The sequence below is a fragment of the Beta vulgaris genome, chromosome 8 (genome assembly GCF_026745355.1).
Source record: "Beta vulgaris subsp. vulgaris cultivar EL10 chromosome 8, EL10.2, whole genome shotgun sequence".
NCBI lineage: Eukaryota > Viridiplantae > Streptophyta > Magnoliopsida > Caryophyllales > Amaranthaceae > Beta > Beta vulgaris.
Window position 1 is genome coordinate 368,485 of NC_079209.1, and position 26,510 is coordinate 394,994.

General features: G+C 34.2%; 3 protein-coding genes and 1 non-coding gene across 5 annotated transcripts; 3 read left to right on the forward strand and 1 right to left on the reverse strand.

Moving 5' to 3' along the window:
- Nucleotides 1-1,263: 1,263 nt before the first annotated feature.
- LOC104909131 (putative F-box/LRR-repeat protein At3g28410) lies at nucleotides 1,264-3,383 on the forward strand. Its single transcript, XM_010698339.1, has 3 exons — nucleotides 1,264-2,037; nucleotides 2,691-2,855; nucleotides 3,024-3,383. The coding sequence occupies exons 1-3, from the start codon at nucleotides 1,264-1,266 to the stop codon at nucleotides 3,381-3,383; spliced, it is 1,299 nt and encodes a 432-aa protein (XP_010696641.1).
- A 798-nt stretch (nucleotides 3,384-4,181) lies between these two features.
- On the forward strand, nucleotides 4,182-4,253 carry TRNAD-GUC (transfer RNA aspartic acid (anticodon GUC)). The gene has a single exon. It is a non-coding gene; the product is annotated as a tRNA-Asp (tRNA).
- Nucleotides 4,254-5,511: 1,258 nt separating this feature from the next.
- Nucleotides 5,512-11,138, reverse strand: LOC104909120 (uncharacterized). 2 transcript variants are annotated; one of them, XM_010698321.4, is made up of 10 exons: nucleotides 10,983-11,138; nucleotides 10,703-10,878; nucleotides 9,875-10,079; nucleotides 8,624-8,714; nucleotides 8,061-8,206; nucleotides 7,606-7,849; nucleotides 7,393-7,497; nucleotides 7,090-7,272; nucleotides 6,759-6,963; nucleotides 5,512-6,343 (listed from the first exon to the last, which is right to left on the reverse strand). In XM_010698321.4, the coding sequence occupies exons 2-10, from the start codon at nucleotides 10,872-10,874 to the stop codon at nucleotides 5,847-5,849; spliced, it is 1,848 nt and encodes a 615-aa protein (XP_010696623.1). In that variant the 5' UTR covers nucleotides 10,875-10,878; nucleotides 10,983-11,138; the 3' UTR covers nucleotides 5,512-5,846. The 2 variants fall into 2 exon arrangements, with proteins under 2 accessions (XP_010696623.1, XP_010696625.1); XM_010698323.4 differs by having other exon boundaries at nucleotides 10,703-10,903; nucleotides 10,983-11,134.
- A 2,068-nt stretch (nucleotides 11,139-13,206) lies between these two features.
- On the forward strand, nucleotides 13,207-17,967 carry LOC104909121 (putative F-box protein At1g49610). Its single transcript, XM_010698324.3, has 3 exons — nucleotides 13,207-14,338; nucleotides 15,490-15,660; nucleotides 17,390-17,967. Exons 1-3 carry the CDS (start codon nucleotides 13,328-13,330, stop codon nucleotides 17,756-17,758), a joined length of 1,551 nt encoding a protein of 516 aa, XP_010696626.1. The 5' UTR covers nucleotides 13,207-13,327; the 3' UTR covers nucleotides 17,759-17,967.
- Nucleotides 17,968-26,510: the final 8,543 nt, after the last annotated feature.

Genomic DNA, 26,510 nt, shown 5'->3' on the forward strand with positions numbered 1-26,510 from the left:
ATCATTTGTTACAATTACTTTTCAATTTATCTTTTTTTAAAAAGAGTTATAGATGATAAAAAAATTGAGATGGTTGTTTGTAGTGATACTCTTCTTCTTTTTTTTTTTTTTTACTAAATGGTCAAATATAGAATCTTCAAATTCATGGCAAAAACTACGTCGTTCGATACTATAAAAGTACTAATTAATTGAGATGAATCAAACAAGATCCACATAAAGCTTCTATGTTTTTCTAAATAGTGCCAAAATTTCAACAACAAAGATCAATAAATGACGCATAGATTAATAAATATTATGAAGAAAAGATATATATTAACATGAACCCAAGTATACATTCGGGCAACTAAGCAAGTATACATCTTTATCCTAAATTAAAGGATTTTTGTTCAAAACCACCTAAACTTTTCACGTTTTTAGAAACTCCCACCTTAATGAAGTTTTTTTATAAATTTCCACCTACCATTTCCAATTTTATTACAAACTCCCACCACTTAACGATTTGTGTTAAATTCCGTTAACAAAACCGTTAAGTAGACCTCATATATGCATTTTATTATTAATTTACGTTGGAATCAAAGTCAATTTCATCAATTTAAGGGCAAAATCTCAACAATTTTGGAGCAAGTTTGGAACGAATTATAACTTTTTGGAAAGACTTGCAACTATTTCAAGTTCGATTTCGTTAACATTATGTATATGAGGGACCCATTGAACGGTTTTGTTAATGGAATTTAACAAAAATCGTTAAGTGGTGGGAGTTTTTAATAAAATTGAAAATGGTAGGTGGAAATTTATAAAAAAAAATTCATTAAAGTGGGAGTTTCTAAAAACGTAAAAAGTCTAGGTGGTAAGATGTGATTTATCCTAAATTAAACTAGGTAAATTTTAGGGTTTTGAGTTACTTATCAATCCCTCATATTCCTACTCTTACTCATCCTTAACTATCCCCTATTCCACAAAAGATTTCTTTATCTCACCACTGAGGCACTGAAACTCTATCAAAAAAAACATAATCGTTCCTACTTTTGCCCTAAACTCTATAATAGAGATATATTTTTTTGTCCAGAGCCACGAACGCAATACAAAAGTACAAAAAAGGGAAAAAGGGATTCGAACATATGACCTAAACTCTCTCTATATATATATCATATCTCCACGTTTTGGTGAAGGTGTATTATTAGGGTTCTTAGGTACTCCTATTATATACTGTGCCTCCTACTCTTATACTTATTCTCTTCGACTGAAAAAAAAAATTCAATTTCAATGGAGGATCAACTTAGCAAATTACCAGACTCAGTTCTTATTCACATCCTTAGTTTTCTGCCAACCTTCGACGCTGTGTATCGTGCCGGCTTGGTCTCTAAACGTTTGCGTTCTCTCAGACACTCTCTTCCCTCCCTTGTTTTCGCAAATAATCATATTCCATCTTATGAAGGCTCTAAATACATTCATGAAAAGTTAAGTCGTTATATCAATGATTTGTTGATTTTCCAAGGTCGTCATAATAATCTCCGCAAGTGTTGTTTCCATCTTCCTTATAATTGCCCTCGTGATTACGAAATTGATGCATGGATAAAATTAGCACTAAATCGCAAAGTTAAAGAGCTTGAACTTTTTATCCCAGATAATAGGTATTGTTTACCCAGATTCTTGTTTAGGAACGAGATTTTAACAAGTTTGAGTGTCACATATGCTGGGTTTACGGTGATTAAGGAGATGAATATTAATTGGAAGTCGTTGAAGAGTTTGTCAATGAAACACATAAAAAATTTAGATGATGATATGCTTGGAAAAATATTGATAGGTTGTCCTATATTAGAGTTGTTGGAATTGAATTCTTGTACGGGAATAAAGAAGTTAGATGTTGTCTCTCAAAGTTTGAAGGAATTGGTACTTCATGAGTGTACATATGTCTTTGGTAGGAATCAACATGGGGAGATATTGAGAGTTTCGGCTCCTTCACTTCAAGTGTTGGTTATTTCTGGCTCTAATCGCTATGATAAGTGTATACTTGAGAATTTTTCATCGTTGGTTGAGGCAACTTTAGAACTCTCCAATGAAAGCTTTCAACTCAATTTTCGCGACGAGGAGGTGGTGGTGGAGGAGGAGGACGAGGTGGTGGAGGAGGAGGAGTACGAAGAGGACGAGGAGGAGTACGAAGAGGACGAGGAGGAGGAGGACTACTATGACCATCCTTCTTATGAGAAGGAGAAGGGTGGTGGTGGTGACAATTATGGTGCAATAGATTTTTTTGGAAGTGTTCAACAAGTCAAGAAACTCACCCTAATAGGAAATTGGAATATCTACGTGAGTATTTATTTACTTTCAGTGAGGTTTATGTTTTACTTCTGTTCATTTTTTTAATGTCTTACTTGATCTAATGCTTGAATAAGTTATTTTTGTTGGATCTGTCAAAGGACCAACTCAATCAAAAGCTTAAGCTGATGGTTTAGGCCCAAGGAATAGACACTATCTGCATATGGACTTTTAGAATATTGACTCTTTAAATTTCTTACACGTACAAAATTAGAGATATAAAGGCTCAAAGTAGTGTGATACCTGCGTGAAAAGTATAAGTTTAAGTAACGGAAGTAGTAGTGATTAAGATCTACATTCATTGCCTTATATTTATCTGCCTTTTATTTATATACTTTCATTGTAAAACTAATGATTTCTACATTATTTAACAGGCTCAATCTGTCAAATGTTGGCCCTTTTTATTCTCAAATTGCCATACTTTAACGTTGGATATCAATCTTAAGCAATGGGAACTTCCCGGACTAGCAATCATGCTTCAGAATTGCCCTAAGTTGGAGAACTTGATCATCAATATGACCGAAAAACGGTGCATTCAGGTATATGATTATGTCAATCTTTTGCTATATAGTTAAAGAGTCACCCAAAAATTATCTTAATATATATACACTTTTGTATGAGACAACTTTGTTTCTTGTACCATGCACATTTATACATTCATAAGCTCACCATGCACATTTATACATCTTGTACGTTTTGCATTGTAGATGAACTCCAAGTCCTGCAATATTGATTATCAAGAGAAGAATTTCTGGATGTCGAATCCGAATTATGTAACGCTTAACTGTCTACTTGAACATATCAAGGTGGTGAAGATCATCGGCCTGCAACCGCGTAAAGGAGGTGAATTAATGGTTGAGTTCTTACAATTCATCCTAAAACATGCGAGGGTGTTGGAAAGGTTGTTCGTTGACATTATTAATGTGAAGGACGATATGGAGGATGCTGGAAAGTGTATCTTTGAACTGTCTGTGTTTCATATGCTGTTAAGTTTCCCAAGATCCTCTGAATCAGCTGTGATTGTAGTAAACTGTAGTAAGTGTAACAATAGGAAGGGTAGTTCATAAACCTAATTGCTAAGGGGATCATATAAATCTGTCCTTTTAGTTTTTTAAATTGTATTGCAATTGATAATATGTTCTTTTCAGATAATATGTTGTGTTCGGGAATAATAGTTATATGTACTATTTCTTTTAGGACGTAATAATATATGTTTTTTTTAATGAGGTAAGATGAAGAGGGCTGAAGGGGATATCCTCAAACGAAATATACGTGGAAGGAACTTAAGATAGGTAAAATATCTTTGATACGAAGGTAGTAAGATTGTTGGCATTATTTCTACCACAATCCTAGGCCTTAGCTATTGAATAACATAGTAAAATGACTCGAAGGTAATAAACTCGAGATGCTCTATATGCTATGTACGTGTTCTTTTATTTTATTGTGTAGTAGTAACATGTATGTCTAGATTGTATGGTCTAGATATATAGCAAGTCAGAAAAGACCAAAAATTTTATGAAATTAATAATATTTGGACTTCGAGCATTACCTTCTTTGGATGTTAGAGAGCGATTCATAATATAAATTGAATTCGATAAAAGACTATAGGTACCATTTTTATAAAGCTTCATCACCTAAGTCAGATGACATCTACAAATGAATATACATTATATGAAACTTCAGGAGCGCGTTGAGAGAAATTAAAATGAAGACATATGTCTCAACAAATCACATGTAGAGATTAGAGATATTGATGTTTGCTTGGTCACCCCTCACAGTTCCGGCTTGGGGGTATAGTGATATGGTTGTCGGTTGATATGATTTTCTCGTTGAAATACCAACTAATTAAGTTGCTATCATCAAATGTCGTTGTAGTATAGTGGTAAGTATTCCCGCCTGTCACGCGGGTGACCCGGGTTCGATCCCCGGCAACGGCGTTTTTTTTGCTTTGCTAATGAATTATGTACGCAGTAGCTTCATTTTTGCTAGATTTGTAAAAGCAATCATCTTAATAATAACTTTTGTTTAAATAAATAAACAAATAAGCTAAAATATCGGTCACGATGAAATTTCATAAACTAGCAATAATTTTTTTTAAATATACTTCTTTTGTTTCCTATATTGCAACACCTTTTCTACAAGTTTCAAATTAATTGCAATATAATTTTATTTGGTAATAGGTTCTTAAATTTTGTTCCTTCTCCCCATGCTGAGTTGCAATAAATTTGTAACCGAGAAAAAATATGTTTCAAGACTTTAACCATCTTTATGGAAGGTAATAACCATCTTTGTAGCTCTATAATATTTCAGTTTATGCTCCTACCTATTATCTGGATATACCGAGAAAGATGTACGGTCTAATGAGGCTACTACTACATATGTACTCATGTTTATGGTACGTTGGCACCGTATGATTGATCCAAGAAAAGAAGGAAAAGTGAGCCAATCCATAAGGCTGCAATCATATTATAAAACCGGGTGTACCATACATTTAAGTGCATTTCTTTTCTAATTTTTCATTTGTAGAGCTCGCTCCAAATGAGCAAAGAATATGAATTGAACAAAAAATAGCCTTGAGCGCATGGTATATAAGTTTCAACCACTCAAAAGATAGAGAACTTGCTTGCTTTGTTGTTAGTTCTAGTTCGCGGTTTTGGAACCAGAATCTGTTTTTTGAAGGTTGGATGATGAATGGCATAGCTACTTCTTTTATGTCACACTATAAACATAACACTATGCAGCATTTTGCTATTAAGCTACTAATCATGTGTTGGATGATCTGTTGCTTTGTAATTACTACACCGTCTATTTTCTCAAGCTGCAAAATCAGTTTAATATCTTTTGTTTTCTCAAGAACCGAGATTGAATGTTGTCTATATCACTACCCTTAGTGACTATGAAGACAATTACAGCGCGAATAGGATCAAAATAGGAACATTTCTTATCGCACCTCCCAATCACATTGCAAAACATACAAATAGTTGCAAAGAATTGAGTAGTCCGCGATTTGGCTGCTAGTATAGCATGCCAAGCTATGACTTGAATTCAGTTTCAGGCTTCTGCTCTTGGTTTTGAGAAATTTCTCTGTGAAATTGCTGGTAGTCAGTAAATTTTGTTTTACCTGTCAGAATAGGTAGCATAGGTTGAGAAATTTTGTGATTATTAAGTACTATTGGTATGTGAAAGTCTTGAATGTTGCATCATTGTAATACAGTAACTACTAGAACATTTGAAGATTACATGATCTTAGGCCCTTAAGCAAGGTCAAACAGTTAACCTGTTTGATTGAATAAGGCAGGTTAGTACCAGATTAGTCTCAACACTCAACTGATTTACAACCTTTTTTGACATGAATGTGAAATTGACACGACACGACCTATCTGCCAGCTCTATACAAATCAAAGTGTACAAATACCATCTTGCTGCACAAGCTGCTCTGAATAGTATTTCTCCTATCTCCTTCATAGAGATTGATTATTGGTACACTTTCTGCCAAGAATTCTTGATTCTTATCATTTATCTTCAATCCTTCACTCATTTTCTGATAAAATTATTTTGTCAGTTGTCAGACCATATCCAAAGGGGAAAAGAGGATCATAGTGTGGATCTCCAACATTCATGGGAAGCTGATCAACATCTCTGAACCATGTCCTTGGTAGCTTTCCAGTAAACTCATAGTCACCAAACAGCAGATCAGCAACTCCTTGACCTTCTGAACCAGGCAACCATGCTGCGACTAAGGCATCGATTGAGGCAATGTAGGGCTCGATCACTAGAGGACGGCCAGAGACGACAACAACCACACACTTGACAGTTCCACATATATTGTTGATCACAGTGGGGCCTGGTTCGATCATCGTGAGAGTCTGGCTATCTCCATCGAACTCTGCATAAGGGAGCTCACCTACCACGATGATGGCATGAGTGAAGTTATTGGACTTGACGAATTCTTTGTCTGGGTCCTCTTTGTATACAACTTCTGTACTCGGGTGGACACTAGATTTTATAGCATCCAGGATTGTTGTTCCTGCTCAATGATATGTAGACAGGAATCTTTCAGTTAGTTCAGAGTTCAGACAGTCTCACCAAATGTTAATTTTCCGACCATTCAACTTCTACACATTTTGCCTAACCTTAGAATATATTTTTCTGTAAGTTTTTAATCTTAGAGGATGTTTGCATTACATCATCATATATATCACCAGAAGGCTCAGATTGTTACCTTTTCATTTTTTCTTTCTAACTGACCGTCTGATCATCAGTCATTATACAAAATTATTTGTGATATTAATAGAACTACCAATGAATCCTATCAGGAAAGGTGACTACTTTTTGTAGATTTTCTATTAGTATATATGTGACTTTTCCTCTCAGGAGGAAGGAGTATATGCTAGTTTGATAAAAAGAATTATAGAGAAAAGCAATTTAAGGATTTAGCTTACCTCTTGTGCCGTCATTACCCGTTAATCCCTGCCAACTAACTGTCCATCCACCACACTGATAACCTAAATTGTGAGCATGGGTACCAGCTACTAGTATTTTTGATGCTCCTTTAGGGATGGGCAGTAATGGACTATCTCCTTCTTTACCATTCTTCAGCAGTACAAGAGATTTTCTTACCGCCTCTCTCGCCAAGTCTCTGTGAGCCTGCAAAATGCATCAAAAAATAATGAAACATCAATCTGAAAGGAAACAGAGGAAAATAGAAAAAACCATTCTTTGGAAATATATAATGTTTTCCTTCAGACCGAAAAGTGTCTTAGTTATGATTACCTGGCTTCCAAGCTCATTAACCAGGCTAAAATCGGCCATAGGGTTTTCAAAGAGACCCATTATGAACTTGACTCGCAAAATTCTCTTGACAGCATCATCAATACGCTCCATATGAATATAGTTTTTCTTAACCAGGTCGGTTAGAGTGTCAATGAATTCAATAAACTTGAAAGGGACCATAATCTGTATATATAACAAACCAAGACATTATCAAATGTTAAAACTGGCATCTCTGAGGGACATAAGAGTGCAAATGAAGTGCTAAGTGATTATTAACCAGAGGATGATTTTGAAGTTACTAACCATGTCTAATCCAGCTTGAACTCCTGCCAAGACGGAGTTTGTATAGTCAGCGCGAGGGGGAATAGTCATCCTATCAAGTGCCTCCCAGTCAGAGATTACAATCCCCTACATATTCAAATAACAGAGAAAATTATACTGATGCAGTTTGGGGAAAAGGAAATATTTGTATGAGATGGTCTCAATGTCTTACGGTGATTCAAGGCGATTATTTACCTTGAATTGGAGAGTGTTCTTGAGATAATCAGTGAGTAATTTACCATGTCCATGCATCTTTTCTCCATTCAAGCTAGAATAGGCGACCATAATCGTGGATACCCCTTTTCTAATGGAGTCAAGATAGGCAGGCATGTGAATTTCATACAATCCAGCATTGTCAACAACTGTGTTACTTGCTTCAATACCTTCAGTTGTCCCTCCGTCACCAACATAATGCTTAGCACAAGCTGCAACTTTGTCCCTTTTTTTTTTCCGAAAGCACATACATATAGTTTGAGTCAACATTTATTCTAATGCAGAAATTCTGATATATGAGAAACGATATACTACAAAATGATGCAGAGAGTGTCTTGTAGATTGTATATTCTGTTGGAAAATGATTTGTGTTTACAATTTGTATCGAAAATATTTGCTGTTCAGCCGAACAGAGCTGTAACTAATGTGGTGCATACCTTCCTCCAACATAAGGAATGCCATTTTGAGATCCTTCAGGGCTTTCTCCCTGTAAACCATAGATTATCTCAGTCATCTCCTGCACTATCTTGGGATCTTCACTATAACTCTCATAGCAACGTCCCCATCTTGGATCTCTAGAGACCTGAGAATTATAACAACTGTTAGATTAGACGAACCATGCAAGAGTATGGCTAGATATCTCAATTCTCAATGTTTTGAAATATATGAATTTGTTAGGACAATTCTGTAACCTCACTTAAAACGGGGTTTACCATTATCCTATATTACATTTGGATATCTATAATTGAAGTATTTATAGTTTTTCTTGCAACTTCAAAGTTCAAACAATTTGATAGAAAAAATTGCTTAGGTGCATGGACAACACGCAATGCATCAGGCTACGCAATAATTGATGCTTACCCTGACGCACAGCGCGTGTTGTGCCTGCACCTGGGTGAACCTTCCTTTTGCAAAGTCTTGGGCATAGGGCAGAAATTGCAAATATTTAAACGAACTGATATAGCTTAAAGAGCTGCTGTGCAGACTGAAAGATGCTTACAGCAATACAAGGAGCAAAGGCGTATGTAATCCCTGTAGCTCTGACTTCCAGGGCAGTAGCAACACCAATCCTCCTAATAAGTTCTGGATCTCTACATCCAGCAGAAGTAATTAACATTTTTCTTCAATGATCAACATCATTAAAGCTAGCAGCTAGTATGTCTTGGAGATAAGCACTATGTTAAAAACTTAGAATAGATTATTGTTTCATCTTTCAATTTGTAGAATGTCTAATTGTCTATGTCAGTAGTTATTTTCAAGGGCTTCTTATGTTATTTTGTTTGCATTGCATTTACTTAGTTAGAATGCACAGATTCAAGGAAAAACTGAAACCACAAATCCCAGCTAGGATATAAGTAGTTCAAGTAAACAAATAAGGTTGAGCATTCAATAGATAGGAATTTCTAGAAGCAAGTTGACAATAGTAACTCCAAATTACACCAATTCCTGAGTTGATTTTTTCCTTTTGGGAAATAATTCCAATACTTATAACTAGCATCAAGTACTCATAGTCGGCACGGAGGAGAGTTTAACCACAAGCTCGACAGGATTTCATTCTAAAACAAATTGGTAATAAATGGAGTAACCAACCAATCTTATATCTTAGTCATTTTCTTTCTATTTCTTCACCGCCGTGAAATAACTAATCTTAGCTCATAATACTCTTAGCATTGGTACATCTTTTCTACTAGATTTTTCCAACCAAACAATGTAAAACAGCCACCAATCTTACATCTTTATGGGCACTGATCTCAATTGATTCTTTTTGAACGACTAAATCTTCACCTGCTCCACAAACTATACTTAAATTAAACTATCACCATATGCTATGCACCTTTCCAAAATTATCTTATATTCATTGATATAGCTAGCAGAGATGATGACAAACTACAACTACCCCCCTTGATAATGACAATTGACAAGATTAAAGCAAAAAAAAATGAAAAACTACAACAACAACCTTGATAATGACATAATCATCAATCATGCATGTATGTTGTATCAAAGTTTGCTGGAAATATGAATTACTTGGTAATAACTAGTAATCAGTTAATTGTTACAAAACACATCTGTAAAAAAAAGTTGTCAAACCTGCGAAACAAAAAGTTAAAACTCTAACAGCTAAACTCTAGACTCTATTTCCCAAACAGGGCCTTAGACTTCTAAGAAGGTACTACTATGAAGAATTAATTTCCTTAAAAATGACACCTAAAAAGTAAGAACTAAGAAGTGTGATAGGCAACAACTTTACCTAGCAGCACCAAGACCAATGTTATGAGGGAATACTGTGGCATTATACACAATGGCATTGCCATGAACTGCATCAATTCCATATATAATTGGTATACCCAAACGAGTAGCCAAAGCTCCTTTTTGTAATCCATTGACTGTGTTTATCCAATCTTCAGCTGTAGCTCTCTTTAAAGGTGCACTGTCTCCCCCACTCAACACACTTCCTGCACATATATTTACCATATAACGATTTTAGTGATTTTCCTAACTAAGCTTGATAACATAAACTTAACTCGAAATGTTCATTAGCCAATCAGAGAGCTAAGCTCGGCTCAAGAAACTCGTCAAAGTGCGTGTCTACAACTAAAATTTTAATTTCCAATCAATAACAAAGATTCCAAAATATCAGAATATTATACTAGTTGATAACGTTATTTAAACTTAACTCGAAATGTTCATTAGCCAATCAGAAAGCTAAGCTCGGCTCAAAAAACTAGTCAAAGTACGTATCTATAACTAAAATTTAATTTCCAATCAATAACAAAGATTTTGCAGTATCAAAGATTCCAAAATATCAGTAGGGTGTGGGACATCATTTTTGTTCGAACCACTCGCCAAATATTATAATAGTCATTAAATATTCTTTTTTATATACTCCCTCCGTTTTTTAGTAATTACAAGTCTGCAACATGTGAGTTTTCACGCTGTTTTTCTAATATCTCTAATTAAAAACCTGATTAATGCATTGTTTTTTCAAACATCTGTGCTGATATCTCTAATAAGTAGAAAATATCAAGAAAATCTTGAGTTTTGATAATGTTAAAAGCTCAAAAGATTGCTTATTTACCTATTGAGTAAGTCTTGATGGCATCAAAAGAAGCAACAGAGAGATCTATTTGAGTCATCTGACCAATCTTTTCTTCCAAAGTCATTCTTTTAAGAAGATCTTCAACTCGATCTTCAATGGGTTGATTCTCATCTTTGTATATTGTGTATGTTTCATCCATTGTTTTTGCCATTGACCTTTGTATTCAAATACAAATGAACACTGTATTAATGGAAGAACAATCAATAATAATGTTGCATCTGAAAAGTGAAAAGTAGGAAAGATATGAGTCAAATGTTACCTGAAGATTTAGTCTTCACTCAGAAAAAAACATGGACTCGAACTGAACCAACTACTATATGGCTATATGTGATTTAAAGGAGCTTGAAAAATACTGAGTTTAATTGTTTAAAGGGTAGTTGAAACTCATTATATAAAATGATTGATTTGCAACAAAAAGATGAGGATTTATAAATTCATTAAAATATGAATCTTGTATTGTTTCACATCTAACTTTGTTAAAAGCTTAGGTCTTGTTTGGTTGACAAAACAAATCATGGGAAGTACAAATTCCTAGAAAGTAGAAGTATATGAAGTTGTTTGATTGGCAAAATCATGGGAATTTGCACTTCCTAGGAAGTTCTACTTCCTCCAAATGGAGGAAGTTACTTACCTAGGTCCCCCTAGGTAAGTAGAACTTCCCATGGGAAGTTCTACTTCCCATTGTCAACCAAACACAATTTTACACTTCCTAGGAATTTCAAATACATGGGATAAATAACTTCCTAGGAAGTATGACTTCTTATATACAACCAAACAAGACCTTAGAAAGGAGTAAAAATTAAGGGTCCGTTTGTTATCGCTTTTTGTTTTCAGTTTTCAGTTTTTTTTTTTAAAAAAAAATTAAAATCGAAATCAGAAAAAAGTAGTTTTCACTTTTTAGTTGTTAAAAATTATCATGTTCATTCCCAATAAATTTGACTAATTTTTTATTCATTATAGGACATATATCATATGACTTTGAAAAACAGAAAACCATATTAATACCGGAACGGGCCTAAGTGGTTTGGTTTGAGGGAGTATTTTAGTTTTTTACTAGGTGTTAAAATGCTAATTAAGAGTTTGATGATTTTTAACAACTAAAAAGTGAAAACTATTTTTTCTGGTTTCGATTTTTAATTTTCAAAAAAAATTGAAAACTGAAAAAAAAGCGATAACGAACAGGCCCTAAGTGGTTTGGTTTGAGGGAGTATTTTAGTTTTTCACTAGGTATTTTAGAATTAGACCGTCTCTTTTAATAATTTTTAAAATATTAAATGTTTAGTAGCGTTTGAGTAGTATCTAAAATAAAATTTCAGGTAATTAAAATGACTTAAATATTTTTTAGTAATATTTTTTTAGCCCTGTCACCATATAAAAAAATTGAAAGTTAGAGGCCACCATATAGAATTTTCCAATAAAAAATGATAAGACCAAATAGATCTAGTGAACGTACAAATAATATGGTGGCCCCATTAGAATTTTTAGGGGTATTTCACAACAAAATTGGGCCAAATAGAAAGAGCTAGCGACTCCTCTTGCTATCATATTTTTCAAAGAACATTAATACCGTTGTCCCCTGATTAAATTATTTAGCTCACATACTAGCTAAAATAATATGAAAAATCAAACCATTAAATTGACTCAAGGCCTGTTTATTATCGTTTTTTGCTTTAAATTTTCGTTTTTTTTTTGAAATTAAAAACAAAACAGTTGTTTTACTAGAAAAAGTGGTTTTATTTACTTTTTAGTTGTGAGTTTTGAAAATCATTACATTTCTAGTATTACATATTTCCTAACTCTCTTTTTGTCATTCTCCACAATATTATCTCTATTATATAAGGGAAGGGGGGAGCAATAGTGTCCTTTTTTGAAATGCCTATTTTACCCTCCTTCTTATTCTAAATTACAAATTCACTTACAAATCAAAGGGGGTTTCAAACAAAGATACCAAAAATATAATTACAACAATCACTCACAAGTCAACTAAAATCATAAAATTGCATAATTTACGTTATGCAAATCACTAAAATGAGTAAACTTTACAAAATTTAAAAATTCACTTACAAACTACAACCTATGAAAAAAATGACTTGAAATCAAAGTGTCCACTTTCTTTACAATGTATGAAGTACTGTACTTAATTCAAAAATCAACTAAAAAATTATAATATCAGAAATCATAAATAAATTCAATGAAATTTCTATTTTGTTCATAGAATTTAACTTTGAAAAGTAAAAAAAAAAAGAATGGTGAGAGACTTAAGTGACAGAAACTAAACCAATCAATTTTTGCAACTAAAAACAATTATACTTCGTATGTCAAATGTTCAAATTTTGACTCTTATGCCGAAGAAAACCGAGTTTCTGTTTCGAAAAAAATTCAAGCACGCATCGCGTGCAAAAAATTGTAGTATAAGTAGATGAGGACAAAAACAGTTGACATTACAATAGGGTAATTTAATTAGAATAAGGAGCACACTGAAAATAAAGGACGAGGAACATATCTACAGACTACAATCTACATGTTAAACCAAAGCAACAATCTGCACTTGAGTTTTCCATCTTCCACTACTTTTAAGTGAAACTTGTTTCTGGCAGTACTCTCATGGTAGTCGACGAACAAATACCTGACGATCAACTTTCCGGCGAATTAGCCGGCGATCATGAACTCGCGCGAGGTAAACGCCTCAAAATCGCTCCTGATCGACTCACTGAGTTGCCCGATTTAGCACTGGCTCACATTCTCTCTCACCTCTACGTCGAAGAAGCAGCGAAAACCATCGTTTTGTCCAAACGATTCAACTCAGTATGGAACTCAGTCTCCACACTCAACTTCTCCGACGAAAACTACCGCAAATATGGCAACTCCTTCATCAAATTTGTCGACTCTGCGTTAGGGTTTCACATTGGCAAAAAAATCGAGAAATTCTCCGTCAAATTTAGGTATGATCAAAATTATACGAATTCCGTTGATGAATGGATTAAATTCGCTGTTCAAAAGCAGGTCAAATCTTTGCGTTTGGATTTTACTCAGAAATCTAGTAGTAATTATCATCAGATTGCAGGTGTTGAGTATAATTTGCCTGAATTTCTGTATGATGATGCGAATTTGGTGGAATTGGTTACTTGTTCATGTAGATTTTCTCCTGAAGGATTATATAATTGGAATTGTTTGAAGTTACTGAGTATAACGAAAATTAAATTGGATGAGGAGATGATTTCTAGGGTTTTGTGTGGGTGTCCTGTGTTGCAGACGTTGGAGCTGATAGAATGGAGTGGGTTTGATAAGCTGAAGATTGAGTCAGTTAGTTTGAGGGTGTTGAGGATTGTTGGGGAGCAACCTCCCAAATATCATATACAACTACATGATCTGTGCTTGTTGGAGATTTCGGGTCCGAATCTGACGTCTTTGCAAGTTTTGGGTCCTTTGTACAGAACGAAAGTTCGGGTGAGCGATGTAGGGAGTTTGATGAATGCTACCATGGATTTCGATATTAGACCTCAGCATCATTACGCGTCTACTTGGTGTGTTGTGAGGAATCAAGATATTGTAAGGGATGTTCTTGAGAGTCTTTGTTTTGTAAAGACAGTTACTCTTGGTGGATGGTTCATTAAGGTATACTATTCTTTCTATCATGTTTCTCTTAGATTTCACAGATTTTTTTTTTTTGATATAACCATAGGCTGAAGTCTTTGTTGATGATGTAGTGCTTCCTATAGATTAGATTTCTATGACAATTGTAGAAAGCAACCAACCACTTTGCCAATAGTTTGATGGAAAGACTCTGAGAAAAAGGAAAGGATTGCTGATAATTGAAATTGATGATATCTACTTTAGTGTCATTTTCAATAAAGAAGCTTCTTCATTATATTCTAAGTCTTTTTTCTGTTCCAATTTTGGTTCTTTGGTGTCAGTGTGATACCATTTGAACCTGATTATAGTAAATTGAGGATGAGTTAGGCGTGGTTGTAAACTTTACAATATATAAGGCACTATATGATACTTGAAGTTGTATAATGTGGACCTATATGATATCATGACGAGCATACCCTAAGATTAGTTTATTATATACATACTGTTTTGGGGAGTTTATGTGGTTTTGAAAGATATCCTACTGTTTCGTTTTGGACAAGTAATGTAATTTACAATATGTGGAAGATAGTTTGTTGGCTCTTCTCCTTTTCCAATTTTTTTTTCTCTCCTGTATACTGAAGTCTGAAGGATGATGTAATATCTCTTAGAAAAACAATTGGCGTGGTTCTAATTTTCTAATTATCGCCTGAGAAATTAAGATGTAGCTCTTCTTGAAATGCAGAAAGTAAGTACTTGGGAGTTGGGAATGCCGATTCTTGATGTTATAGAGGAGCATCTGATGGGGAGACTCTTTAGAATGACTCTATGCATGTGTTCATACATTCACTTTTATTAACTACCGTGCTTAACAGCATAACCATGTCCAGTTCTCCCGCCTTCTTTTCCTAGACAAGAAACGTTTCCTCTCAGTTCTCAATATGAGGAAATGAATTGTCACTAATATTAATGTCATATAAGGAAAAAATTGTCATTAAATCCCAAATCATTGTCCTGTGTTTTCAGTATGTTATTCCCTCTTTTTAATTCAACTTGGCATGGATAGATTAGCTTGCAACTTCACTATGTTAGATGCACGTATATAATATTTTCCGTTTTGTGTTTTTGGTGGTCTGCATTTGCTAAGACAAAAGTTGATTAATTTAAGTTGTTGCTGTGTTGCTGAATGTGCTTAGGCTGTATCCATGTGTGAGGCTTACAACCTGTCATCTCCTTGGTCGGAACGGCGGAGTTTAATTCTGTGCATACCTGTAATCCTATGGGATAATGCTGGGATAGCAAGCTTACTACACAGTTCACCTTATCTGGAGAATTTAGAAATAAGACTCTCCTATTGTTCTGACATGGTAAAATTCTTGTACCTTTTGTTCTGTCTTCATCTATATACTTCTATGTTTTATTATTCCTAAGATAAGTGCTCTCACCTGGCTCAGTGTGTACTTAGGTCGCCATCCAAATTCCAAAGCCTGGTCAAAGATTTTGGGATAATCCGCCGCTACTTAATCTAAGAGTTTGGTGAAACATTATGTTCATTATATGCCAATTATTTCTTTCTTTTGAAGAGGGGGAATTCGATGTTTTAATTTTACATGAGCAGAATGGGTTTACAGAATACCAAATAAACCAATAACCCCACTAGGGGTGTAAGTTATTTGGTTAAAAACCGAAAACCAAACCAAACCAAACCGAATTAGTAATTTGGTTTGGTTTTTTTTGAAATTCGGTTTGGTTTGGATTCAAAAAAAATATTTTTCGGTTTTTCGGTTTGGATTGGTTTTGGTTTTGGAAAACCGAAAAAACCGAATTATTGTCTATTATTTTTTTGTGTTTTTTTTTTAATATTAATTACGAAAATACAAAAATATTGTCACTTAAAATACAAATTATCAGAAAGTTTGGTTTAAATTCGGTTTAGTTTTTATCTTGGTTTGATTTAATTTCATTTCGGTTTGGTTTGGATTTTGGAATATGAAAAAAATTGGTTTGTTTTGGTTTGGATTTTGAAAGATGAAAAAATCCGGTTTGGTTTGGCTTTTTGTTTCATATTTTGGTTTGGTTTGGTTTGGATTGAGTCGAATTTCGGTTTGGATTTGGTTTGGAAATTTCAAAACCGAATTTATTTCGGTTTGGTTTGGTTTTGACCTAAAACCAAACCAAAAACCGAACTTACACCCCTAAACCCCACACAGAAAGCTTAGCCACTAATTGTATCACGGTCTTCAAGCCTTTAAACAATCCACCTTAAGAAAGGGTAGGGTGAGGCACATACAATGCTGAAACTCTCAAGGTTGTGAAAGATTACACAGATGACAGACCTAGTTAAGCTGAACTGACTAATTTGACCTAACCTGAGTTACCGACCCGAACTATAATTGATAGAGTACTTTAGGTTGGTCTGTGGTAAGTTGAGTTACAAGTACTGCTACTACAGCTTAATTTGGGAACTCTTGTGAATCATTGTGCTGAGTCAGTCTAAGCTGTAGTCTTGCGGATTGAAGGAACATGCAAATCTTCTAGAACAAGTAATCTACATAAAAACGATGTATGTTCCATAGTGAAGAAGATTGCAGCTAGTGCTGATGGAAGGCGTGCAATGTATTAAGCTGAGACAACTTCGTAACGAGTTAACGACTTTAGAGTTAATAAGCAAGTCCCCTGAATCACATTCATTTTGGTTCATATTCAGGTGATGACTCACTTAGCTCGAGGTCCCATAATGCTCCAGTCTTTTTGCAATTAGTTGGCTTTTCACATATCCGTAGTTGAGCCTTTCAAGCATGGCAAAGGTTTATATTGTCCAAGTTACTTGTGTTATACAGCAATAGAGCGGCATTACTGGGTTAACTATGACTGTAGGGTGCCAAGATGGTTGTGCTAAGATTGTTTTATGCAGGAGTCAGGACTGATAAATTTACTCGTGAGATTAACTCTCATGATCTCATCACATTCATGTCCAAGTTGCAACTAATCCAGTTTATCTTGAATCATCTAATAAAGATCAAGTTGTCCGCTTTAACACCTATAATATCTGGTTTGGTTAAGTGCCTGATGCTAGATATGTGGTGTTGATTGCAGTGCGCTTTGGAGCACGCGTCTCGCAGTAAATCTGAAGTGGACTACTATTGGAATTTGTGGAATACGATTTCCAAATGTCCCCTTCTGCATCTCAAGGCAGTCAAGGTTGTTGGTTTCCGTGAATCTTGCAGATCAATGAAGCCCCTGTTTAAATTTCTGGAGTTTTTGCTCCGGAACTCAAGGGTTCTTGAAGAGATTGCTATACAAACGTCAAGATATGTGACGCGGGGGACATTAGATGAGGCTCTGAAGCTGCTTGCTGCTCCTACAGCCTCTCCTGATGCTGTAGTGCTGTTTGAACCTCCTCATCTGTGGGTTGATCCCCTTTGTATGTACCAAAATTCCGATCCTATGAATCATCTCCTTTAGTTGGGTGATTAGAGACTCAAAGAGTATCGTAAACAGTATTCTATCTCATTTCTGAGGACTAGGCAACGACCTCACCGACTAGAGTCGAAACTCCTTGTAAAATGTATAGTAAATATATCAATGTTTTCTGCTCGCTGTTATGCTGCAGGAAACAACTTGTCCAAAAATTCCGACTTCGATAACTGTAAGTGATATCAACTTATGCTGCAGCCTTCAGGAAGCAACTTATACTTATTATCTTCGGCCCTTCTTTCGCACAAACGTATCTGCATTCCCTTGAAAGGTTGATTATCCGATCGTTCAGTAGTATCAATTTTCCAGCAAACCTTAATTCTTAAATTTCGCAGTCTCTCGAAACACGTTCATCCACAAGGAGATTAAGGTCTCAAATTGTGTCTGCTTCATCTAATAACGCCATTAACAACACCACCAATTTGAAAAGCTGGGAAAAGAAATTAACATCGAGAAATTAATCATCCATTTGTTGTTTTTATTTGCTGCTTGAATTACGGGTTCAAGCTCATCTGTGTTAGCTTTTAAACTCTAATGGAATTACTTTATTTCCATCTTGTTTAATTTAAGTGTTATGAAAATCTCCATAAATTCTCAATTTGTCATTGTCTAGTTTTACTATATCCTTATCACTACCTATATATGTCTCTCTCTTTCCCTTGTTTTGCGCTAATAATTGATCAAAATTTTGCTATAATACTGTATTCTAGTGAAAGGAGGATCTAAAGGGAAATCTAATAATCGCAATTCTTGAATTCTATAATAAATTTGATGAAATCCAAAAAAAAGTTTACTTAAGCATCGATTTTGAAGATGAAAGCTTCAAGATTTTGACCTCGAAATTGCCAATAGTATGAGAAGGAGATGGAACAAAGGAAGAGGTAGGGAATGGAGAAAGTTCGAAGGGCAATGGTAGTTTGGTCCAATCTTTAGTTAAAGGATAGTTAGAAATATTTAAAGAAGATCACCATAAAGGAGAAGCTTGTTGGACGTGTTATGTCGATAGCATGACCATATAGTATAATGATCTATATACAAAGATAAACATAATCCTATGAGGTTTTATTTGATTCGTATCAATGTGTAGTTTTTTAACATTTTATTTGCATAGTTTTTCAATATCTAGAGAGAATATATACTCTATATATTTTTATCATAATTAACCTTCTTATCTTATACGAAACTGATGTTAATATGTATCAAAATACTATGAATTGAAAATCTTATAATAATGCATAGAAAATGAAATTAGGTTAGAACTTAGAAGATTAGGTGAACATAGTATCAGCATTGAAGAGGCATGATTAAACAAAAGTACTGATCTTGTCTTCTTATATGAAAACAACACCCATCGACTGAACTTGTATAAATCATGAAAATTTAGTTTTTACTTTAGGGTTTTGTTACAGGTTGCCCTTATGTTGTGTAATGAAAAATATAATTGATTACCATATAAGAAATTTGTGATAATGTCTCACTCACGTATCCTTGAATATCATTTTTTGTTGATATATTGCTTTAACTTCTTATACTATTATACATAGATGTAACAATTCAGCTAAAATCTCCATATGGCTTTGATCCTCATTTCCCATATTATCTATGAGAAAGACAAAGGTAGATCGATGTTTTCTTTTGACGCAGGTTGCAGGATGGTAGATCGATGTTAATACTTAATGTTCCTCTTTAATATAATATTTTCACCTATTAGGATATAGCATGAAAATGAGTAACTTATTACTCTATACGAATAGAATCTATTATATGATTGAATTCAATTCAACATGATCAAATATTTTTTAGATAGTCTATCTAAAGTGGTTAGTTGTAAATACATCGAATTGCATTTTATCATATATAATCCACATATTTTAGTAACAAACATATCAATTGGATAAAAAAGCAACGCAAAGTTATTAGGCACACATTGTCTTTATTATTTCATACACATAATAATAGGTTTACAATAACAGCTTTAATTTATTGGCTTACTCCACTTTATTATATGACTATATATATTACAATAATATAAAATTTACATGGAGTGGAGTATATATACACACATTTTTCACATTGCAAGAGTCTTGATTGAACAGTATAGTTGGATGATAATATGATATGAAGTCGTTAACCTCAGTTGCAAGGACCATAGTAACAGTAACATGTTGTGCGTGAGCAACGACCATATCTGCCATTGTCCAGAGTAACTCCCAAAAAATTCCGCCTCCGACATTGGCGGTTGCACCTAGTGTTGCAGTTGATTAGTATACGAGTATACCTTTGGTATCCACAACTCTGTTGTGCTTCTGCTGTTTGGATCTCTATAAGAAAACAAAATTTGTACATTTATTCAGAGGCGGAGCTATTCTTTGAGGCGTGGAGTCATTTGACCCGACTTAAATCTTGACCTGTAGTATTTTTCGATCAACATTTTAGTTTTATTTCTGTAAAAATTGGACTATTTACACCTACTAAAATAAAGAAAAAAAATATTTTTGCACCCACTAATATGTTATTCAGGATCTGTCACTGTATTTAATCAAATTAGCTTAAAGCGAAAACCATTGACTTACATACTCTTGAAAGAGTTGTCCTTCGATCAAGTTAAAAAATAAAAATAAAAATTAGATTTCAAATGCAAACAATATAACATAGTGAGAATGCAAATATGAAGGGATGGATTAATTGCTCACCAGTGTTTGCAACAAGGAGGATAATGAGGCATATCGCAATAAGGCCAAAATGAGTGGTTTTGGCCATCTTTGTTTCACACTTCGTTTTGCGTATGTACTTGTCACTTGTGAGTTTCTAATTTATCTTTTTTGAGAAGAGTGTACTTGTTACTTGTGAATATTGGGTTAAGATTGTTATTATTTATAGAATAATTAAGTAATAGTATATTAACACTTGCAGTATGAACATAAGAAGCAGTCAATTATGAATATGTTAGCTATGTTTTAAATTTTTATTTGTTTAACAAAAAATGGAGAGCAAAACTTGAATTGTTCTACGTGCTAATATAATGGAGTTGATTATCTGGATTTTATAAAGAGAAAATGTAATATCACCTTGATCTTCATTCTTCACTTGATGACAAGAACCAATTCATAATTCTCCTTTGCTTCAGGTTTTTTTTAGGTGAACAACGTAAGCAACTTACATTACCATATTAAAAATATCTTTACAATCCTTTAAATAATAATCCATACAATAATTAGGGGAATGGGAAAATCCTAACTACATTCAAACTACAATATGACGTCCTACTATGCTTGGCCATCACATTTGTCATGCAATTGAACACCCTGTTGCAATACTCAATCCTCACTTCCGAAATCTGCTTCCATAGTTTTCTGCGGTGATACACCATACTTGTATATTTGTCAATATTTGGTTCATGGAGTCCTAATGAATTAACCGCAACTACTTGACAATCTGAATATATATATCGGGGCATTTGTAAACTTACGACACAAAACAATAGATAACCCGACATAAATAGTCATAATCTTATACATAAGGGGGTCTAAAGTGAAGGACCTCCTGCTAAAACCCAAAATCCATTGACCTAGGCAGTCCCTAATTACCTCACCAGTCTGAACTTAGGAAAGAACATTTGAAAATGAAGCATCAACATGAATAGAGATATTACGAAATTTCGAGGGACTAATGTGGCCGGGGGGCCCAACTGACTAGGGGAGCCATTAGAGACTCGGATCCACTCAATAGTGGCAGAAAAGGCATTATGAAAAATAGAGTTTTGGAACAGCAGGTTTACCATGATAGAAACTGCATATATTTTGATCTTTCCGGATCTCATGGCATATATACGGAAAGAGGTGGACCCAATCAATCCCCCTAATCTGAAAATCAGCTTCCATTTTAACTCTTACCCACTCCTGAAATAAACATTTTCTAGGGATTTGGGTAACACTAGAGTTCCAGACCGAGGCAGAGAAAGGACAATCACGAATCACATGCACGAAGTTTTCAAAGGGATGTTTGCATCAAGGACACAAGGAGTCGGGAGAAATTTTTCTGAGCACTAAAAGCGCTTTATGAAGGATCCTAACAAGCCACAAGAGCCAAAAGATGAACATCAATTTAGGTTCTATTTTACTTTTGCACATCCGATCCAGGTGAATTTTAATTAGCTTGAGCAGTAAGGGATGCATAGGCTTGAGCCAGAGAGAAGCTGGTATGGTTCACAAAATCTGGGACAAGTGAGTCCTCCTATCACTCATCCGGGACAGGGATACTAAGGAGTTTATCAATAATATGGAAAGGCAGCACGACAAAAACACCACTTAGCTCCTATTGCCCCCCCACGACAAGGTCACTAACCCTCAAATCCTCCACCTACTCCCCTAGAGGCCTCTGAAAAAACCCTCTCGTATGACCTATGGCCAACCAATTGTCCAACCAGACCCTGATTCGCTGCCCATTTGCTAAACTCCACATACTATTTCATTGATGGATATCCCATCCTCTACCAATATTCTTCCAAAGGGTAGAGCCATTCTTAAACTTGGTACCATGGTCTTTATGACACTTTCCACCCTAGCTTGGCCATATAGGCGAGGTTCATGAGCTTTTGAGATCTAATCCCTAAACCCCCACATGTCTTGGGAGCAAATGTCTTATCCTTACCCACAAGGTGGATCTTCCTACCCTCTTTATTAATTAGTCTCACCCCACAAAAAACTATTAGAGATACTATCAAGATCCTTACGAATGGAGGTTGAGAAAAAGGAAGTCTACGTATAATATGTAGGTTTGCTAGGCAAAGTAGATTTGATGAGACAAAGCCGACCAACTTTTGTCAGGAATTTTGTTTTTCTTCGAACCTTATCTACCACAAACTGAACCTCAGCTCTAGTAGGCCTCTTATGAGATATTGGTAGACCAAGGCACAACCTCAAGTCCACACTCTCTCTAACATTAATGGTTTCTTGAAAGAGATCTTAATGATCCGAGCTAATAAGCTCGGTATTTTATATAATCTTTTTCATATTGTTTGTGATCTATAATAGTAGACATGAAAGCATATATTATAATAAAATTCAAGGGTAGAAATCAAAGGGAGGAAAAAAGAAAGCATATTAATTGTCCTTCCCTTGTTTGTTTCTGTGTTCAACGTTGTACAAGGAGGTTGTACAAGTTATCAAGCATCGTCATGCCTTAAATTTGACTTAGTCGTTTCCGAAAACGAAGCATGCAGTTGTAGTTAAAATTAAACAAATCACCACATAAGCAGATAAGCTAGATACGTAATTTGAGTCACATCAAATCTTAACCTAGTATTCAGATACGATGAAGTCTGTTGATATCTATAGGACCAAATATTATGAAAGTCATCTAGTTTTAAAAACTTATTTTGATTAATGGTTGAGTCTTAGGTACGATGAAGAGCCAATCTTACTCGCCATTTACTCGAGTATGTTTAGTTGTGTACTTTCATGAGTTGACGTGAACTAAATTCTAACTACCTTTTAGTTATATTGAGCTTTACAATTTAAACTTGAAAAGATCACACCTCGACACGACTCAACTTAATTGGAGTAGTGAGATCTGAGCCGAGAAACAATAACCTCGCCCTCACTTCATAGTCTTGTTTGACATTAGCGTTTTTGTAGTAGGTAGAGATTGGACAGAGTTATATATAATCCTATTTAAGAAAAAAAAATGCATGTTTAGCAAGGTAGCTAGTAGTGATGAGAGTAGAAGTAGACTCAACTCTTCCTTTCAATTCCAGAAGAACTTGACATTCATACTTACCATTAGCAAGTGGAATTCCGTTTTTACTCTCCTCGACTTGTCAAAATTTCTCCTTATAGATATACCCCAAAATAAAAAGTGTAGCTTATTATCATCTATCTTGTTTAATTAATTTATTTTGAAATCATGAAATGAAGACCAAATTCATCGATGTATAGTAGTACAAACTTTTCTGATTTCAGAATCTGGATCTGCAACCCCATAAGTACGTAGAATAATTCAAGGTAATGAGGTATGTCATCCTTTTTGGATAAACACATAAGAACACAAAATATAATCGTTTGATCTTTACAACAATCTAAAATGTAGCTGATCTATGCAACTATTTCTTTAAAAAAATCATTCTCTGAACGATTCTACAATTGACTCTTTCTAATTTTCATAATTTCATATTCCAAGTGGTAAATATATTATGGAATAATTCATTCTATAAATACTAGGTTATCTTAACCCAATTACCACAACTCACAAGTACATTTTCAAAATCCTTTAGTACATTTTTCAACTCTCGGTGAAAAAGATGGCCAAAACCACTTATTTCGGCCTTATTGCGATATGCCTCATGGTCTTTCTTATTGTGAACACTGGTGAGCAACTGATCTTCCCATTTACGTTTGCATTTTTCACGCTATTATGCTTCAGTAATATTTTTTTTTATCCATATGAGTCACGAAGGCAGTACAAAATACAAAATAGGGAAGGGGAGATTCGAATCTATGACCTATCATTCACAGAACCTTTAACTTAACTACTAGGTCAAGACATTCTCGTTAACTTCAGTAATATTATGATACTGCTTACCAACTTGCCAAGTGATAAGGTTTGCAATGAGATCAAAAGAAGTTGGCAAATTGGCAAAAGAAGTTAACCCTAACAATAAGCTATGTGCCTATGTTAGAACTTTTATTTTGCCATACTTACATACAATGATGTTTTTTCACAAAGATTATATTGGTATGAGATCATCTCATAATTATTATAGTAAGATGACTATGATCCGCATTAAAACGCATCCAACGACATCAGAGGTTGTAAAATGTTAGGATAGATTCAAGAGTATATCATAAATCTATCTATATAGAAGTATTTACCTTGTTTAGGATATAGTACTCCTAAATCTGTCCTAAAATAAAATCAATCTCATCGCTAAAGAAGAGTTTATGTCTTAAACTTAATTAGTACCTATGTTGTTGCAATATTTGTTTCTTGTATGATCAATAAATTCAATTTGATCAACTTCAATTGTATTATTGTGAACGATCATGCTATTGCAAAAATCTTTTATAAAATCGTCTTATAATAATTTGTGCTAAAATAGGGGTAACTTTTTGCCCTAAAAAATTCACTCAGAAATGACTTGGCTTTTAAAATATATGACGGTCCTTTTTCTAAACATGACTATTTAATTTAATAAGTGATCCCTTAACTTAAAGTGACTATTTCTTATTGCATAAAGTGATGTGGTTTACAATAATTTTATTATAAGGCGGTTTACACAAGACTTACTATTGTGTTATATTTGTTTTAATATGTATTTTAATTATACCACCTAGCTTCAATATATATTCTTTAATAATATAAACTTGTGGTCAAATGTGTCATTTTAGAGATTGAATTAAGAAAATGTTGGAAGTAAATTGAGACATTATAAAGTACTTTTCACCAATTTAGCCAAATTAAGAATTTATCTCCCATCAAAAAAAAATTAGAAAGGGAAAAACACTATCAAACCAGGAGTGCATTCATCATACACCCGAGTGTACCATGAAGGCTATTTTTTGCTCATTTAGAGCTTTATGCCTCTCGTATTATGTGATTAGCTCAACCAAAAGCTCAAACTGATAGTTGAAGTCGCAGGAATAAATTTATACTCTATCATAAGTAGTAGATTTATTCAATGAACGTACAAATTTTCTTGTAGAATTCCAAATGGCAGAAGCACAGAGACAGAGTTGTGGATGGCGATCGACTGGTGACTGCTGCTACAGGTGCGGCCACAAGTGCTTGAACTTGTGGAGAGGATCTCGCCACAGCAATGGCAATTATTGGTCGTGCAGACGTGGAACCTGCTTTTGTTACTATGGTAGTTGTTAAGCTATACTACAACATAATTAAAAATCCCTTGTAATGTGAAAAATGTGTGTATTATATATAATACTCCACTACAATCTACATACATGTAATATATAAGAAACTATATAATAATAAAGTGGAGTAAGCCAATAAAACTTGTTTGTAATAAACCTAATATTACGTGTTTGTATTAATAAAGATATGCAGTGTGTGTTTGTTTGTGTTACTCCATGTTGTTTCATTAGTTCTTTGATCCATATATATTCCCATTACTCCCTTCATTTCTGATCATTAGAAAGAATTTTCCAAGAAAAAAAAACACTAGTTTATATTTGAAATTAGTTTGAATAAACCGAATATCATTTTGAGCAAAAAAATTTAAAAATACAACATAATTAAGAATTGGTAACAAAAGTAGTAAACTCGTGATTTTCCTTAACTAATTGGTGATAGGAGGAGTAACTCCAAAACATATAAAATGGTTTAATTTCTCCAATGTGGGACACTCACACGTGGTCATCAATGGAATTCAACACTAATATTCGACATACGACACCGGTGAAATCAATTTTTTTTAAATGGTAACAGTTATATGAAGAATTAGTATTAATACTCATAAGTGCTTTATTGATACCAAAACTTGTTGAAAAGTTACAATTTTTATGGTTGTCATTAACCTTGCAAAATGCTATAGATAATGTTACAATTTTTATGTATGAGGCTTACTTTTTGTCCATAAAAAATCTTAAATGCAACCTTGGTTCACCCAAAAAAAAAAAAAAATTTGTCACAATTTTTATGGTTTTCTTCAACCTTACAAAATGCTTTAGATAAGTTGGGACCCCACAATTGTACTCTTAAAATCAGCAACATAATCCACTCATACAAC

Excerpts from the sequence above, each read along its gene's own strand:
- LOC104909131 (XM_010698339.1), top strand. The coding sequence starts at position 1,264 with ATGGAGGATCAACTTAGCAAATTACCAGACTCAGTTCTTATTCACATC. Across the intron at positions 2,038-2,690 it reads ATTTTTCATCGTTGGTTGAG|GCTCAATCTGTCAAATGTTG; the intron begins GCAACTTTAGAA and ends ATTATTTAACAG. Across the intron at positions 2,856-3,023 it reads CCGAAAAACGGTGCATTCAG|ATGAACTCCAAGTCCTGCAA; the intron begins GTATATGATTAT and ends TTTGCATTGTAG.
- LOC104909120 (XM_010698321.4), bottom strand. The coding sequence starts at position 10,874 with ATGGCAAAAACAATGGATGAAACATACACAATATACAAAGATGAGAAT. Across the intron at positions 7,273-7,392 it reads TTCAAGCTGGATTAGACATG|ATTATGGTCCCTTTCAAGTT; the intron begins GTTAGTAACTTC and ends TTATATATACAG. Across the intron at positions 6,964-7,089 it reads TTAATGAGCTTGGAAGCCAG|GCTCACAGAGACTTGGCGAG; the intron begins GTAATCATAACT and ends TGCATTTTGCAG.
- LOC104909121 (XM_010698324.3), top strand. The coding sequence starts at position 13,328 with ATGGTAGTCGACGAACAAATACCTGACGATCAACTTTCCGGCGAATTA. Across the intron at positions 14,339-15,489 it reads TTGGTGGATGGTTCATTAAG|GCTGTATCCATGTGTGAGGC; the intron begins GTATACTATTCT and ends GAATGTGCTTAG. Across the intron at positions 15,661-17,389 it reads TCTCCTATTGTTCTGACATG|TGCGCTTTGGAGCACGCGTC; the intron begins GTAAAATTCTTG and ends TGTTGATTGCAG.